At 40.2% G+C, this 17,494-nt stretch overlaps 1 protein-coding gene across 1 annotated transcript; it reads left to right on the forward strand.

The window, feature by feature from the left end:
- Positions 1–736: 736 nt before the first annotated feature.
- On the forward strand, positions 737–6,196 carry LOC120542548 (histamine H1 receptor-like). Its single transcript, XM_039775079.1, has 2 exons — positions 737–905; positions 3,213–6,196. The coding sequence occupies exon 2, from the start codon at positions 3,232–3,234 to the stop codon at positions 4,672–4,674; it is 1,443 nt and encodes a 480-aa protein (XP_039631013.1). The 5' UTR covers positions 737–905; positions 3,213–3,231; the 3' UTR covers positions 4,675–6,196.
- Positions 6,197–17,494: the final 11,298 nt, after the last annotated feature.

The following is a 17,494-nucleotide window of genomic DNA, read 5'->3' on the forward strand; positions in this document are numbered from 1 at the left end:
AGGGCCTTTATTTTACAGACGTTTGAATTTTTAATTTGCTTACTAACACCCACATTGTACTAAAGCAGTGGACAGTCATCCTCAATTTAAATCTGTTACAGTGTCACCAATAATTGGCCATCTAGGAAACCAAACAAGAAGAAATCAAAGACAAAACTAAAGAAATGGAAAATATGTTTGCTTTCCTTTAGCATTTACTAAACTAACCCACACAGGTATCAAAAATGAATTGAACAAAACCTCAAACCTCAATGGAAGCTTTTAGGAGTAAGCCCCAGAACAGCAGGTGGACAGCTAGGTCCCCAGCTGCTACATCATCTGCTTGCTGTCAGTTGCACTTTGCTACCAAGAGGGGTCCTTCCTACTTGAGTCTTGCATAGAGCTCATTGCTCCTCGCTCTGCTACCCTGCTGGGATCTGCAACGGAGAGGGATGATGCTGTAGCTGTTTATCTTTATGAGGTGAGTGCCTCTAATGAGCTTTATTAATCTGTGCCATTGACATTGTCATCATTATAGCCGTCAACCCAGCGGGGATATTACTTTGACAATTCATTAGAATCAACTGCCTCAACAGCTAATCATTATCGCCAAGCAGGTGGCCTCCTCCAGGCGTGTGCGGCGCTTTATCATAAAGTAATAAACTTTCTGCAGCCCGGCCCCCTGAGACTGAATTCATCAGATGCAGACCATTTGCTTCTCTTCTGTGCTTACTTGCTAGAAGGAAGGATGTGTAAAGAGGAGCTACAAGCTACATCTGTCCAGCCTGCTTGAACAGCATCTTACCAGATCTCTCTGTAGCTCTTTTGGCATTAAAGAGAAGGTATTTTAAAGAAGCATTTGAGCAGAAGCTGCAAGAGGATAGGCATGGTGAGCGTGAGAGGACACAAGCACCGTTTGCTTTAAGGTAAGGCATAGAAGAGTGAGGGTTAAATGATGGGAAAGCAACACAAAATAGATGTCTTTGAGCAGGTTTGCTGTGCACACCTACCTGCATTTTTTTCCTCTCTATATTCTACTTTATGCTTTTAGATTCAATGAACTGTGTGTATCCTTTGTTGATGTGATACAGTTCTGAGGCTTGAAAGGACACTCTAGTGTCCAAGACACCAGACTTGACACCCCAGCAAACATTTAACTGTGTCTCTTGGATCAATCTAAATAAGCTATCTGAGTTGTTATTGAAAGAATGTTTGCATGAAATTTTAAGTTTAATCTATTTTTTCAATGACACTGTACATGTTAAAGATGATTGATCTACTGATGGAGGGTGCAGTGACTGTCCCTTCTCACCTCAGAAAGACTGGGCTGCTTCCCTGTGCTTATGTGGGTTTTTTCCTGAGACACTAATTTCTTCTATACACACTGCCTGTTAACAGCTCTGATCTGTAATTGCTTGTTTTTGTTGTGCACGCTGCACTGAACTGTCATCCTATCCAGGGGCTTAATGATTGATTTAGGCAAACCTCTTTGGCTGAAAATAGTGAGCTTCAGATAGAGGTGAGGATCACCACTTTTATACAGTGCTTGCATTCAGGAGCCAAACAGTCACACAAGAATGATGACAGTCTCTGGGATGTTTAGACAAGTCATCCTTAAAAGAGAAAATCTGGAGGAGCTCACTACATTAGCGCGTACTCAGAAATGTTCTGGATGACGTTTTGTCAAGTTTTATTAATAGCTTGGCTAGTGAGCTTAGGGTGCCTGGATCAGCTCCTTTGAAGATGCACTCAAGCTCATCAAATGGGCAGTAAATACTTTCTAAAATCATGACACTCTTTTTCATTATGGGAACTCATTACAAATAAATTTAAATGCTGTACATAAATATAGTAGCGCTGACTCTCAGACACGCTGGAAAAAGAAAACAGATTTAGAAATGACATTTAGGCTGCAGGACCACATAAACCTAACCGGAAACAAAAAGAAAAGGGCTGCGGGCACCCCAGGAAGATGGCTTTTCATCTGAGAATCACAACTGGGATAATGTGCATCTTGTGACTTCTGCCTTTTTAAACACTTGAGAATTTTACCCCAATTAGTTATTGTTGAAATTGATACTTAATTTGCAACACTCTGTCTTATTATATAGATTCAGTATGTATATGCATAGGGCAGTAGTTGTCAATCAGTCTTTATTTATACTAAAAGTTCTTAAATAGAATTTCATGCAGACATTTTATGGACATCTGGTAGTGGCTCTGGTAATACAGGAATCTATGTTAACATTTCATGTAAGCACCAATATGGCATGCAATACAGTTATATTTAAATTCTTTTGTGTACATCTGTATAATGTTGTTCTCTGTCTGTTTTATAAAACAATTTTGTAAGGCGATCACTGTGAAGCATGCAATATCATAAAAAGATTGCTTGACTGATGCCGTCATCTTTGAAATAAGCATCATACTCTACTATCTATCTATCTATCTATCTATCTATCTATCTATCTATCTATCTATCTATCTATCTATCTATCTATCTATCTATCTATTCTAAATAATCTCTTTCATTGATAGTTGAACAAGAGTAGCCAATGGGACAGGGCTACTTTTAGCCAAAAATTACTGATGACCTAACGATTTGAGTGAAATTAGCCACTTAACGAGTTAAATTTGCATCACTGAGCCAAGTACAACGGTGTTGAATATATATATATATATAGGGATGGCACAGTGGTGCAGTGGGTAGCGCTGCTGCCTCGCAGTTTGAAGACCTGGGTTCACTTCCCGGCTCCTCCCTGCATTGAGTTTGCATGTTATCCCTGTGTCTGAGTGGGTTTCCTCCAACAGTCCAAAGACATGCAGGTTAGGTGCATTGGTGATTCTAAATTGTCCCTAGTGTGTGCTTGGTGTGTGGGTGTGTGTCCTGTGGTAGGCTTGCACCCTGTGTTGGCTGGGATTGGCTCCAGCAGACTCCCATGATCCTGTAGCTAGGATATAGCAGGTTGGATAATAGATTAAATAAATAAATATGCTTTTAAAGGGACTTCATTGTCCTGCCCAAGTAGTCAAGCAGGTTGTACTCTCCTCATCTTTTATTTCAGTTGGCAACATGGACCCAAATCCTCCAGGTAGGGGCTCTGTATGGTTTCCAGTTTCCCCATCAACCCTTCCTTGCATGTAAAAAAGCACATGTTTCTGCAACGTCTGCTTTGGAAGACTGAAATGTCATGACTCCCAGTTTCTAAACTTATCCTCTTTTTTCCATTCAGGGCATCGTGGAACAGCAAGATGCCATCCATTTGCGAAATGGCAACAGAACTTGTCCCAGGGCAGCCTAACCACTGGAAAGAAAGTGACAATCAAAGCTGTGTCCAGTCTAATAAAACACAAAGTGAGGGCACTGAAGTGCAGCTTGTGCTTGTGGGTATTGTGCTGGGCTGGATCAGCGCTCTCACAATTCTGATGAATGTTCTCGTCTTGTATATCTTGAGACGGGAGCGTTCCCTGCACACTGTTGGTAACATGTACATTGCCAGCTTGGCAGGAGCTGATTTTCTCATCGGCAGTGTGGTGATGCCCCTTGCTCTGGTCTATCTCCTAGCCCGAGAATGGAAATTAGGCCAAGCTGCTTGCAAGTTCTGGCTGTCAGTGGACTATGTGGCAAGCACAGCTTCTATCTTCAGCCTCTTCATACTCTGCTTGGACCGCTATCGATCTGTCCAACAGCCCCTGGCATATATTAAGCAGAGGACCAAAGCCCGGGCAGCCTGTCTCATTGGCTCAGTGTGGCTGATTTCTATGATTTGGCTATTTCCTATACTGAGCTGGCCTCAATCTGACACCAGTCAGGAGTCACCCCCTATTCAGGTGGACCAGTGTGACACTGAATTTCGACACTGTAGCTGGTTCAAGCTGCTTGCTGCCTTTCTAAACTTTTACATTCCTTCTGCGCTCATGCTCTGGTATTACTCCAGGATGTATCTAACAGTCCAGAGGTGTTTCCAGAGACGCCACGGCCCTCTTGGTGTTAGGAGCCCAGCTTCACTCAATGATGCAAAAGGGCCTCTGCTCCCATCACAGAGCAGGAGGAGAAGGAGAAGAAGTGGGTTTCAAAGAATGGTCCGACTGAAGATGACACCTCTGGCTCACCCAGTTCAGGAAAGACAACAGCCACGTCAGCATCAGATGACCTGGAAACCATGTTCAAAACTGCAAAAGGACTCGGACTCCACTTACCCAGCATCCTTCTCAGCAATGATTGGCTCAACTAGATACACCCGGCTACATGGCCTTGACACTATGGATGAGATGAGCACAGTAGGTGCGTGTCAGGATCTTGGGAACATTACAGATAGAAGACGCCCTCAAACGTGGCACCTTACAAGAAGAGGACGGGGACCAAAGAAGAGGATGAGTAAGATATCACATAGTGAGCTTCATTCTGACTCCTGGAAGATGGTGTCTTGTTCCAGTCAGCGATCACATGTTCAGAAGGACAGGAAGGCAGCTAAGCAGCTTGGGGCAATCATACTTGTCTTCATGGCATGTTGGGTGCCTTACTTTACCACATTTACTGTCACAGCTCTCTGTGACTTCTGTATCAGCCCCCAAACCCACATGGTCACAATCTGGCTGGGATACCTCAACTCTACCCTCAACCCCTTCATCTACCCACTGTGCAACAGTTCTTTCAGGAAGACTTTCCGTCACTTGCTTGGACTGCAGCGCTGATCATGTGGAGAGACCTGCAGCCACCAAGCCACCATTGTAATCTATTTAAGGTCTCACCATTAACACACTGTAGAAAGGAGATCTTACCAGATTTTGTTCCTTCTGCTCTTCTCCTTGACTTTACAGGTCAACTCTGATATCAGCAAAAATAATTTGTAAATGGATAAAGTCAAAATGTGGCTTTGTTAAAGGCCACAATGGGAGATTTTCTAGAAATGGACCACCTTACTGAAAGTGCCTGTGAGCTGCACAGCATTAAGCGTGCCCACAAAGCATACTCTTACCAGAAGATGGCAGGATTGAGCCATAGAAGGAGATGCCTATAAGTCACTCTGACATGCTACTGCCTAAATGTGGGTTGTTTTTATTTTTAATTTTTGTCTCTGAGACCCTGAATTGGATCAAGAACAATTGTGAATCTTTACTACTATTATTGTGTATTTGATTTTAAAGCAATGCACAAAACAACATGGCTCTGTGTTATCGATTTTATATAAAATTTTTTACTTCTTTTTATTTTTACATTGAGATCTTCAAAGCACATTGGCTCAAAGTAAAATACACAAATAGAAAATTCATACAACAGGAGAAACAACAAACTGAAGGAGAAATAGTGAGACAGGTAACATGAAGCTGAATGTGACATGGTGGATTTTGCTTCCTCTTGTACAAAAAGCAGTTCATGTGGGGAAGAAAGGCATCACACCACTGAGGTGAAGAAACACCCCGAGGCCTATAATACAGACATTGCTTTTTGTGCCCATCTGTCAGATTCTAATCCAACCATTACTAAAGCTTGCAACTGTAAAACCTGTTATTGTCACACAAATCTAAGTTGATGGCTTCCTTACAATGAAATCCTTCCTTTGATATTCAGTGCTAGTGCCAGGCCACACAGTCACTTGTGCAAGGATGGTGTGCTTGTCAACCAGAAAGAGGTAAAGAGATGGACACTGGAGTGCATATAGATCTACAAAAAGGGACTACACCACAATTTTGCTGTATTCTTACAGCATAGAACACAATCTGTGGACTTGGATTTCATTCTAGAGGAAATCAAATATTTGCAGATTGACAATTAGGTTTGATTCCCAGCGGGGTCATTGACTAGGTAGACTTTTCTCTCAATGACTTTTCTCTTGGTAATCAGGATTTGTTCCCACGACCCACACACATGCTTGTTCAGTGAATGAAAAACTCTAAATTCCTCCTTTATGAGTGAGAGTTAATGTATATCCATTAATGTTCCCTGTGGTGGACTGGCACCTTGTCTGTGGAAGGCTCCTGCCTTGTGAATAATTTTGCTGATATATGCTCCAATATCATGGAAGTAGGTTTAGAAAATCTAATCTAACTTAACCCAAACCCAGTACTTAGCACTGCTGTTTCATGGATCCAGCACCCTGATTTCATATTCCATGCCTTGTCTGGTTTGTAAGTTCTCCCCAAGTTTGCTTGAGTTGTTCCTTCAGGTACCACCACCCTGCAATGATCTGGTGCCCTATCCAGGATTGTTTCCTCTTCTGAACACAGAGCTCCTGGGATAGGGCTTTGATGCCTTGTATCCTTAAATTGGATTAGCTGTGTTTAAGAATGTTATAATATAACAAGGTACCTCAGCTCCAAGGACTAGGCTCTAATTCTTGTCAGTTTCTGTCAGTGCAAAATGTGAACTTTATCGCTGTGTTCAAATGAGCTTTTCTCCAGCTACTCTGTTTTATTTTCCTACATCCCAAGTATGCTAATGCTAGGTCAACTGCTATTATTAAATAGGAAGTATACCAATTTTGCAAGAAGAGATATACAATATATACAGTATGTATGGAATGTATACAGTGTTGGTTAAATGTCTTGCTGAACTAAACTAACAATTTTCAGTCTTAGAATGCAGCTTATTATGACATCAAACCATGACTCTAGACTGAGCTGTCTATTCATCAACTTTTAAACCTGCTTAATTCATACTAATAATATAATATAATATAATATAATATAATATAATATAATATAATATAATATAATGCATCAAGATCACCACCTCAAGCAGTGCTACCTCAACACTACAGGGAACAGAGTGTGATTCCCATCTTGGTTGCTATCAGCATGCACGTGATTTTCTCCCCAGTTACTCTGGGTTCTCTCCAGCATCTCAAAGATGGACAGATTAAGTTAGATGGACACTCTGAATCAGCCTAGCATGAGGAAGAGAAGGTGTGTGTCCAAGGATTTGATCCCATAAGTTGTTACCAAAATATGTGTAAGATTTCTGTGCCCTGCAATGGAAAAGCAAGTTCATCAAATGGATGATATGTGCACATCCTAAGGACTCCAGCAGCAGAGAACTCAACAAACACGCAGTAAATTAAACTCCTTAACAGTTTCATTAAGATAGGATGCCTCAAAAAGTAGGCAGTGTGTGTCAAAGTCAAACATTTGGAAATTCAGAGTTTCATGGGAAATGTTTAAATATATTTTCCCCTGTGTTGATAGCAGGAACATTTATCAAGAAAATACTATATATGAACAGAGAGAAACTGCACACAGGAAACTTGTTCCTGGAGCAATCATGGTCATCATCTTTTGCTACAGTCCAAAGAGAAGAAATCTTGTCCTCCCCCTTCCAATGCTACAAGCAGTAGCTCTTGCTAAAACTGTACAAGTATAATTCATCTGAAGTGAAATCTTATAATCCTATTTATAAATAATGAATATGATTCTCCAGGCCAAATTTCTCATCCACTTTAATTTGCTCCCCTTTCATCTCTTTCATTTAAGATGAGATCCCTTATCTTCACTCTCCTCTTTCCTGCTCAATTCCATGTTTGCACTCTTTGATTTCCTCTCTTCTTGTAGCCTTTTCTCTTTCCAGTGATGTTACAGACTACTCCCTGGATTTTCTTCTGATGTTTAAAATGGTGTACCTTGTTTTGCTTCCTTCATCACACTCGGTGTCTATCAGTCTCCCCGAGAAAATATGAGTACTGGAGAAGCCAGTCCTATATCAATCTATCCATTTTCTAACCAGAAATTTCAACTCAACATTATTCCTCCCTTCAATGTGCTTTTCTTGTGTAAATTTTTTGAGAGCGCAGTTTCTTCGCAATTTGCTCCAGTAAGAGCTGTGAGGAACTTCCTCAGTGCTGATAATGTACAGTAAATGCAATGCTGAATCCAGCTTCCTGCCCACATTCTCTTATGAAACCCCAGCTCAGAAATTCTTTTTCACTTCTTTTATAATCTACTCTGACCAGTAGGTGGCATTGCAATACCCCAAACCCCAGACACAACTTCACAGACACAAGTCCCAGGTGCAAATGTAAGGTTTATTATTATACATTACCTTACAAAAGGCTTCTTTTAATAAACACCAACACCGATTAAATTCTTTTCTCTCTCTTGTTTCTCTTCCAATCCTCTCAAGGAAGCTTTGTCTGTCCTCCACACCCGAATCCAACTCACCTGGATGAGGTTGAGTGGTCTCTTTTATCTTGGACCCAGGAGCAGTTCTTGTGCTAGGGCATAACCCATGGAAGTACTTCCGGGCTGAATGGAGCTCCCACAAAGTAGGGATTGTTAACGCCTTCAGCCCCCTGCATCATGGGACTACAGGTTCCAGCATGCCCTGAGGGTATCCGCGTGGAGATCCTAAACCAAGAAAGCTGCCACCAAGCGTATTGGAGAAGAAAATAGTTAGCAGTGCTCATCTCCCCCAATCCTTCCATTGTACTGGCCTCCCAGCTGGGTAAGTATCCATATTCAATCCTGGTCAGGATGCCAGTCTATGTGTGCTGTCCATTATACTACATATAACTGGGCCACCTGTCTAGCATGACTTCATGCTTCAATCACTCCCAAAAAGCACATTTGCAATTGAAAAGCTGAGTACTTTGAACTTAGTGCCTGGATATCTACAAACTTCCACAGAAAATGAAATTTGCTCTTGTAGGATCACCTGGACAGCACAGCTGGATTCCTTTCTACACTTCGGTCTTATTTTCCTTTCTAACCATCTTTAGAATCATATAGTCTTACAGCGTGTGAGTGCCATGGACAACAGACAAGCAACCTAGCTGGATGATAACACCACCTGTTGCCAAGATGGAAGATTCCAGGGGATAGACGAGCAGAAGACAGAGGCCAGGAGCAGTTCCGTCTCCAATATATTATTAGGAGGCATCCCAGCTTGAACACCTGACAGGGTTGCGCTTCTGAACTCCAGTTCTCATGAACCCCTGCAGATGTCCAAGCTGGGACACCTCTAGTGGGCCACTGCCACGTAACATGTGGGGGATGGAACTACTCCTGGCTTCCTGCTTCTGCTCATCCATCCCCAGGTACCTTCCATCTTGATAAAAGGTCATGTTGTCGTCCAGCTAGGATGCCCATCTGTCCTCCATGGCACTCACAAGCTCCAGGACATCTATGAAACATTGCCAACATCCAACTGCACTTCTCTAAACTAGATCCTCAAATGCTTGCCAGGCTTTCCTATTATAATCTTTTTAAATGTTTTCAAAGGTGAGGTATTAACAGATTACAACAGATTCAGAATACTACTTCCAGTTTCCATCCAGAATTCTACAAACACATTAACCCTTGGCTGGCTCATCTACAGTGGCTTCCCATCAAATACCAAATTGCCCACAGAATTCACACAAAACCATTTCTGCCAATATTTCACAATACATACATTATCTGTGCTGATTATATTGGGAAATTGGTAGGGTTTCACCTACAAGTTTCTCAGCCTCTTATGGATTTCTTGTGTTGTCTGTTGACTATAATTTTGTATACTCTATTATTGCATATGCTTGTTTAGTTGTGTACAATTGTATGTTGTTTATATACTATATCTGTTCCTTTTCTGTAATATGTTGGGCCAGAAGAGGCAAAATGACTTGACACTGCAACTAATACAACCACCCTAGCTCTATTTATGGGACTAGCAGTCTAGAACCTCACTATGTTATATTAATACATTTTTAAAGAAACGTTCCTTTTTCCAGGACTGTGTACTTCAACAATAATGTTTTAAAAATCCAAATAACTTTACAGATCATCATTGTAAAGGGTTTAAACAATGTTTTCCATGCATGTTCAAATAACCATAATCAATTAATTAACATGCACCTGTGGAATGGTCGTTAAGACCTTAACAGCTTACAGAAAGAAGGCATTTAAGGTCACAGTTCTAAAAACGCAGGACACTAAAGAGACTTGTCTACCGACTGTGAAAAACACCCAAAGAAAGATGCCCAGGGTCCCTGCTCATCTGCATGAACGTGCATTAGGCATGCTGCAGGGAGGCATGAGGACTGCTGATGTGGCTAGGGCAATAAATTGCCATGTCCGCACTGTGAGACGCCTAAGACAACGCTACAGGGAGACAGGAAGGACAGCTGATCATCCTCGCAGTGGAAGAGCCCAGATCTCAATCCCATTGAGCACGTCTGGGACCTGTTGGATCGCAGGGTGAGGGCTAGGGCCATTCCCCCCAGAAATGTCCAGGAACTTGCAGGTGCCTTGGTGGAAGAATGGGGTAACATCTCACAGCAAGAACTGACAAATCTGGTCCAGTCCATGAGGAGGAGATGCACTGCAGTACTTCAAGCAGCTGGTGGCCACACCAGATACTGACTGGTACTTTTGAATTTGAGCCTCCCTTCATTCAGGGACACCTTGTGAAACATTTTTAGTTTATGTCTTATGGTGTTGACTCTTTTAGTGTTCATACAAATATTTACACATTAAGTTTACTGAAAGTAAAAACAGTTGAAAGTCAGAGGATGTTTCTTTTTTTGCTGAGTATATTTCAATACAGAGAAAAACCAAGGTATAGAAAAGAAAACTAAGATTCAATCTCTTCCTAAGGGAAAGATAAAAAGAAGCGAAACATGAGCAAAACAAAAAAACCTTAAGTTTTTAAATATACTAGAGCAATTAATAACATGAGAAAGTGAATCATAAGCCTAATATACCTACTATTAAACTCTGGGTTTTTTTTCAGTTTTGACTGTCATCTGGCCTATACAGACTGTACAGCCTGCTTCTGGAGTTTGGTTTTTAAGCCAGTCTAGACTCTTAAGGCACAGCTTTTGATAACCAACTATTTTAGAGTCTATAACACATATAAATTTGTCAGAGAGCTGACATCTTCTCTTTCTTAGTCTGCCCATGAGTATTCATCCGGAGTCAACATTTACATACAGACTGTGGAAATAAAGAGGAAGTACATTTAGGACTAATGCAAAGAATTGTGGGGATCTGGAGCAAACTACCAAGACATGTAGTTGAAGCAGAAACCTTGACAACATTTAAGAAGTATCTGGATAATGGACATTGGGACAGTTTAGCTATATGATCTCCTGTTGTTTGTCAAATTTAGTATGTTTTTATGACTGAAGACCCATCTGTTTCCTCTGGCTTTCTGGTTATTTTCCTTTCATCATGTAAAAGTCATTGGTTTTGCAATGCTACCTTTCTACTGCTGCTTTTAACAGGTCTACTTACAATTTTTTATTGAACCTGTTTGATTATTTTGGGGTTTGTTTTGTTTTATAGTTTTATGTTGTAAGTCAGTTTGATTTGATTGATTCCTTTTTATATTGGCTATTAAAACTTCTTAGATGCCCTTCAAGGCTCTTTGTAACTGCATTTATCCAAAATTACCAACGTTCTGCAGCTTTTACCATACTTAGCTTCATAGGATTCTGGCAAAAGTGTGACTCGTGTTGAAATAATTCCACAGACCAAATATCTTCATTTTTAAAAGCTTTAGTAAAAGTTCAAAGCAAAACAGCTCACACAAAAAATATAGAAAAGATTGGTATTACAAAATAAATAAAAGTTCTTGTTTAAAGAAAATTCTGTTTAAGGCTTATGTATCTGGTTTCATTTCTCTACATTTGGTCATACAGTTGAACCATTTCTAAATGGTCAGAAAACTGTATGCCAATCCCATTTGCAAACTGCAAATATGTCTGTCAGTCCATGCTAGCAATGACACTATTTCCCAACTGGCTTAATTAACACTGTATTACAGGTATAGCCAAGAGGGTCCTATTTCTCATTAACTTACAGGGGGTAAAAGGCTATACCATTATCTATAGTTATGAGAAAATTACTTTCTCTCTTTACTTATATAAATTTAGCTTTAAGCATTCATTTTCTAAGATTGGTTCTTACACTCCTCTTGATAACTGCAGGATGATTTGTGTGTGATACTTTATCGTAACCCCTAATTCTCTGTAAAGCACCTTGTGATGGTGAATGAAGCTGAGGTAAAAGAAAGACTAAATGCATGCCTAAAAAATGGATCTCAGCTTGAATTTAAATCAGGGTTTACCTGATACTACTTAATCTAATCCCAAATCCATTAAATTCAGTTCAGGTTTATGGTTTATGACGTGCTTGAGCCTAGACCGCCGCTGGTCCCACTTACACAGACACCCTCATGTGGCCAATAGAGAATTGCCAATCAACCCACGTGTCTTTGGCAACAACAAATGGTGAAGTACATAAAGAAAAAAACAACGCCGGCCCTGTGCAGACTCTTCACAATCACCAACCTGGAGTTGGATTTAAACCCAGGATCCTGCATCTGTGAGGCAGCAGCACTACCTTTCAGCTTAAAATGTTTTTAGATTTATTTTTCACCTATCCCGGTAAATTGTCTCAGCCACTAATTCACTGATTCCTCTAGATTTTACTGAGTCCCCAAAGTTTACCATTATGATAATATATGGCATCAGTGCTGCTCACATTTCTGCAGTCAGCCTGACAGCAGTGGCAGCATTCCAGAGAATGAGAATATAAAACCAATGTTCTAATGCTGCAGTGCCTCCAGCTCCTCACTCCCTTTGAGACTATCTGAGGATCTGTGTTGAACCTAACGCCTCTTCTCTTCGCTGCTTGAGTATCATAATGCATGTTTGGTGGGGGGACTGGGGGTGGAGTGTGAAAGGAAAGGCGAAATGATGAAACAACCAGAGGAGCAAAGTCAAGAAAATGTCAACCCAGTGTGTGCTGAAGGCACTGTGGCAGAGACAGAACACCACAATTCTATTGCCAATAAGAACGCCCTGTTCTTGAACATCTTAGGTTATTACAAAATGGAGAAAAAAGCAGAGTAGTGAACAGAAAAACTACCTTTCCTTTTGTGACCAGCCTTCACTGAGCATTATCACCTAGTGAGGATTTCCGGCTGCACTCTCACACAGCATAAAGACCTTTAGAAAGCAAATATTTTCATGTTTTCTCATTCTTTACAAAGCCTTGGCTTCAACTGACCCCTTCCACTGTGACCAGTGACCCTTCACCCTGATATCTCCTTGCCACTTGCAATAAGTACAGGAGCGGCTAAACTCTTCAAGCTCCAGACATGCCAAAGGTCAATAGCCATGAGCAATTCCTGCTGTACTAGTTCTTCATTGCTAAGCATGTGTGCCCATATTCTTGGCATTTTTTCACCTCATCATTAGATTTCATTCTTGGTTAGGACTAGTTAGCTTGGTTGACATGAGTGGAGGAAACCTAATGAATGTTCAGTGATGAAAATAAATCATATACAAATAAACAAACAAAATGCGTCAAGGCCCAAAACACTAACACTAAATGGCAGAAAAAATAAGATCTTTATACATCCATACAATTCCATTCCACATTATCCCTTTTTGTCTTGGTCACTAAATCCAAGTGATGCTGCTTCCGTGGAATTGTCCAGGCCTAGATACACCAATGTAGTTTGAATACTTATTAACTGGCGCTGATTAAGTCTACCTGACCGGCCTGTGCACAGCACTGTGGTCCTATTGACACTGTTGCTACTGGATGACAGTATAGGCTTCTTAGAAATTCAGACCAACTCAGAATCAGTTGAATGCAGACATGATATTTTTATTTTGCCTTTCTGCGCATTATAGTTGGACCAAGATTTAATTCTTACATGTTAAGTGTAGGGCGGCACGGTGGCGCAGTGGTAGCGCTGCTGCCTCGCAGTTAGGAGACCCGGGTGGAGTTTGCATGTTCTCCCTGTGTCTGTGTGGGTTTCCTCTGGGAGCTCCGGTTTCCTCCCACAATCCAAAGACATGCAGGTTAGGTGGATTGGTGATTCTAAATTGGCCCTAGTGTGTGCTGGGTGTGTTTGTGTGTGTCCTGCGGTGGGTTGGCACCATGCCCAGGATTGGTTCCTGCCTTGTGCCCTGTGTTGGCTGGGATTGGCTCCAGCAGACCCCCGTGACCTTGTGTTCGGATTCAGCGGGTTAGAAAATGGATGGATGGATGGATGTTAAGTGTATGTGATCTAAGTAATTCAATGCTGGATGATAATTTGAAGCCTTTTGTTTATTGTTTAGTGAATTTGGTACGTGCCCATCATCAATATAACACTGAATTTGACACACTGATTCATTGACTAGAACAGAAGTTGATTTCTGTCAAATTTTGCCTTCTTGTGCCAGTTTGGCTTCTCATGAAGTGTTTTTCCAAAGGCCTTGTGTGGCCTTTCTGTGGTATGGGTTACCTGTTTTTATCTGGGCTTTTTAGGATCATCTTGGCACTGCCAAGCCCATGTGCAACAACTGAAATAACAATGCAAGAGTAATGCTTACCTGAATCATGGCAACCTGTTCTGTACCAGTTTTGTGAGCACCTCAGTGCATCTCCTTAATAGGAAAATACAGAAGCTAGATGTCTTTTCTGATCCAATCCATCACTTGGTTTGGGAGACTTGGTGTTGGAATGGCAACAGCTAAAACAGATGTGTGGATGGATAATGGAAAAATGTTCAGCATAGTCCCATGGAGTGATAGTGAAACCAGCACTCCCAGAATGAAAAGAATTACACGTCTGCTGAAATGTCTGGGTGTCATGAGCTTTGCCTGAAGTGGGTGATTGAAGTACAGTATGTGATGTATGGATACAGACTAGACACAACAGAATAATAAAGGTTTATAATGTGAAATGTGGACATGACTCCCAGGCTGGTCTCTGTCTGTGTAGGGTTGCATGTACAATTTGTTTTTAGGTGCAAATATTTTTGATGTTCTGTTTGAAATCCCAAAGGCATCCATCTTAGGTTAACTGGCAACTCTTAATTGACGTGGCATGAGTATGATGATTTAGCATGACTGGCATCCCCTATGTGCTTGATTTTAGATGTGTACCCATTAATACAATATAAATATAAAATTCAGTACAATATAAAGGGAAAAGCAGGGTCAGAAGAGGATAAATGGGTCTATGTATCGACAAGTATCACAATCCTGATTATGAGGGTGCCATGACCTACCAGACCAAAGGGTAGAAAAAAATACAGACATATGAATGTAGTACCCCAATATTACATTATGAAATTAGTCTTTGTGTGCCTCAGTACTTTGACTATTATCAATTTCACTTTTATTGATATTCCTAGAAGACATCATTAGAACACATTAAAGTCATTTGCTTTATAGTCAGATGATTCTCAACTGTACCTATCCTTAAGACCAAATGAGGCTTCTCCTATTTTGCTCTTAATTAATTGTATAATCATATTAAAATATTGGATAAGTGATAACTATGTGACATTGAATACAGAAAAGGAACAAACAATGTTATTAATAGGTGGGAAAGATACATAGAGCAGGAAAGTCCTCCTAATTGTTAGCTCAGTACCTAAACATTAACTTTTCTGAGTCAGCACAATTTAGGCCACACATATTATCACATTATCCAAGATCTGCTTTATCCAGCTTAAAAATGCAGGTGAATTTAGACGTTCTCTGATTATGGAATAGAATTCATTCATTTATTCCATTTAGAACTGGCTATTGCAATTAGGCAACACATTATTTCTCCATCCATCCATTATCCAACCCACTGAATCCGAATACAGGGTCACGGGGGTCTGCTGGAGCCAATCCCGGCCAACACAGGGCACAAGGCAGGAACTAATCCCGGGCAGGGTGCCAACCCACCGCAGGTATAAGCAACTCAAATCACTCTGTCTGTAACCTTCATCTAATTCAAAATTATAGCTACTGGATCTAGGAAATAGGACTACAGAGCTTCTGTTAGCAGGTCTTCCCTTTGGCTTCGAGATATGTTTTCAAAATCCTCCTTCAAACAGATGAAATTTTAAATGGCTTGTGTTTTATTTACTTGACAGAATTTATTAACTCCTGCCAGCACATAAATTATCATGTCGAGGTGCTGGTCTTCTAAGAGCTCCATGTGGGATGGCAATTAAGCCTGTAACAGCACTGAAGACATTTACATGTGCCTTATTAACCTGCTTATTCACACAAACCCAGTTTCTAAAATACCATGTAAACCATAATCCGATAATGTGGCCATGTAAACCCTTAATTGAGTTACACTTACAGTTGTACAGTTGTACTTTGTGCATGTCCATTGCACATTGTTAGCTTTGCACACACTTCCAGAAACTACGGGTAGATAACAGGAAAAGCATTCACAAAGATAGGTTTCCTGAGGCAAATGCTTTTGTTATTGCATTTCTTCTTTTAATGGCTTAAATAATCTGTCTCAATATTTCAAAACTAAATAAATTTATGTTGTTTATATGAATGTACAGTGCTAAGCTCGGCAGGACAATCTTCGGAGCAATAAAGCGTTAAAAATAATGTGCATTAAGTAGTCCAATTACTTTTTACTTTCTCATATACAAAGTATAGGGAATGTATTGGAATCCTCTAAAAATTCTATTTCGAGATTTTGATGAATCTCAACTTTTTAGACCTCCCTAAGTCTGAAAATACCATTTTTGGAATTATGTCTGTGTGTCTGACTGTGTGCACGCGTGTGTGTGTGTGTGTATACGTAAACACGATAACTTGAGTATGCTTTCACTTAGGTCAAGCAAATTTCGTATCAGGTACAAAAACGTAGATTTCTATTAACTTTTGGGCTATTTCTATTAGCTGGAAGTGGTACTTTACCTTTTACTCATGCAACTGCAGAGTCCGATTTATTCAACTTTATTTTTATAATAATTGGTCAATATATTATCAATTTGATTTGATTGTTGTTCATTTTTTTTAATGTACATAATATAAAAATATATTCTTTGTCTTGTGGTTTACTCCTCAAATATCCATCCTCATATCTGAGTATACGTTTTTTAAAATAGTGAGTAACCTAATGCAATAGTTTTCTCTCGTCAAGTTAGAATAACCTGCACTATTATTATCACAGCAGCAATGGGTGTTAGGCAAGAAGCATACATATCAGTACTCCACTCCTTGGCAGGGTTCACAGCCAAGCAAAAGAAAGTGCTGCTTGCAATCTGGTAAAGGAAACCTATGAATGAAGTGTCAGTTTAGTTTTAATCCAGCTCTTCGCTAAAGAGATGTTGTAACAGTATGATCGGATGATACAGCTTCCATTGTTCATACTGCAAATTGTGAATGTAATTTACTTCACATGAAGGACTAAATGTATTTATAAAACATAAGGAAATTATTATGTTTAGTTGTGTTTCTTGTCAGTTTCATGAATGTTCATGTATGGGCTTAGGATTTAACAACAAAGGCTTGCCAGTCAAATATGAAGTTTTTCATACAAAAGAAGAGAAAGTAATACAAAAGTAGCACACTGTTTATGCATTACATATTATAATGAGTAACTATATAACATATTAGTTACTATTAGTAACTTTTCGCACATTGCTCAGGAGACGCAGACCCCAATCTTGTTTTTGGACTTGTGGAGGTCATTGAGGAGGCTGAACTCTTTTTTGTTCATTTTAATGACTTTGGAACATTTGAAAAACTCTGTAGGTGGAGTTGCGCATGTTAACACTGGGTTTTCAGAAACC

Source organism: Polypterus senegalus, chromosome 13, assembly GCF_016835505.1.
Source record: "Polypterus senegalus isolate Bchr_013 chromosome 13, ASM1683550v1, whole genome shotgun sequence".
Classification (NCBI taxonomy): Eukaryota; Metazoa; Chordata; class Cladistia; order Polypteriformes; family Polypteridae; genus Polypterus; species Polypterus senegalus.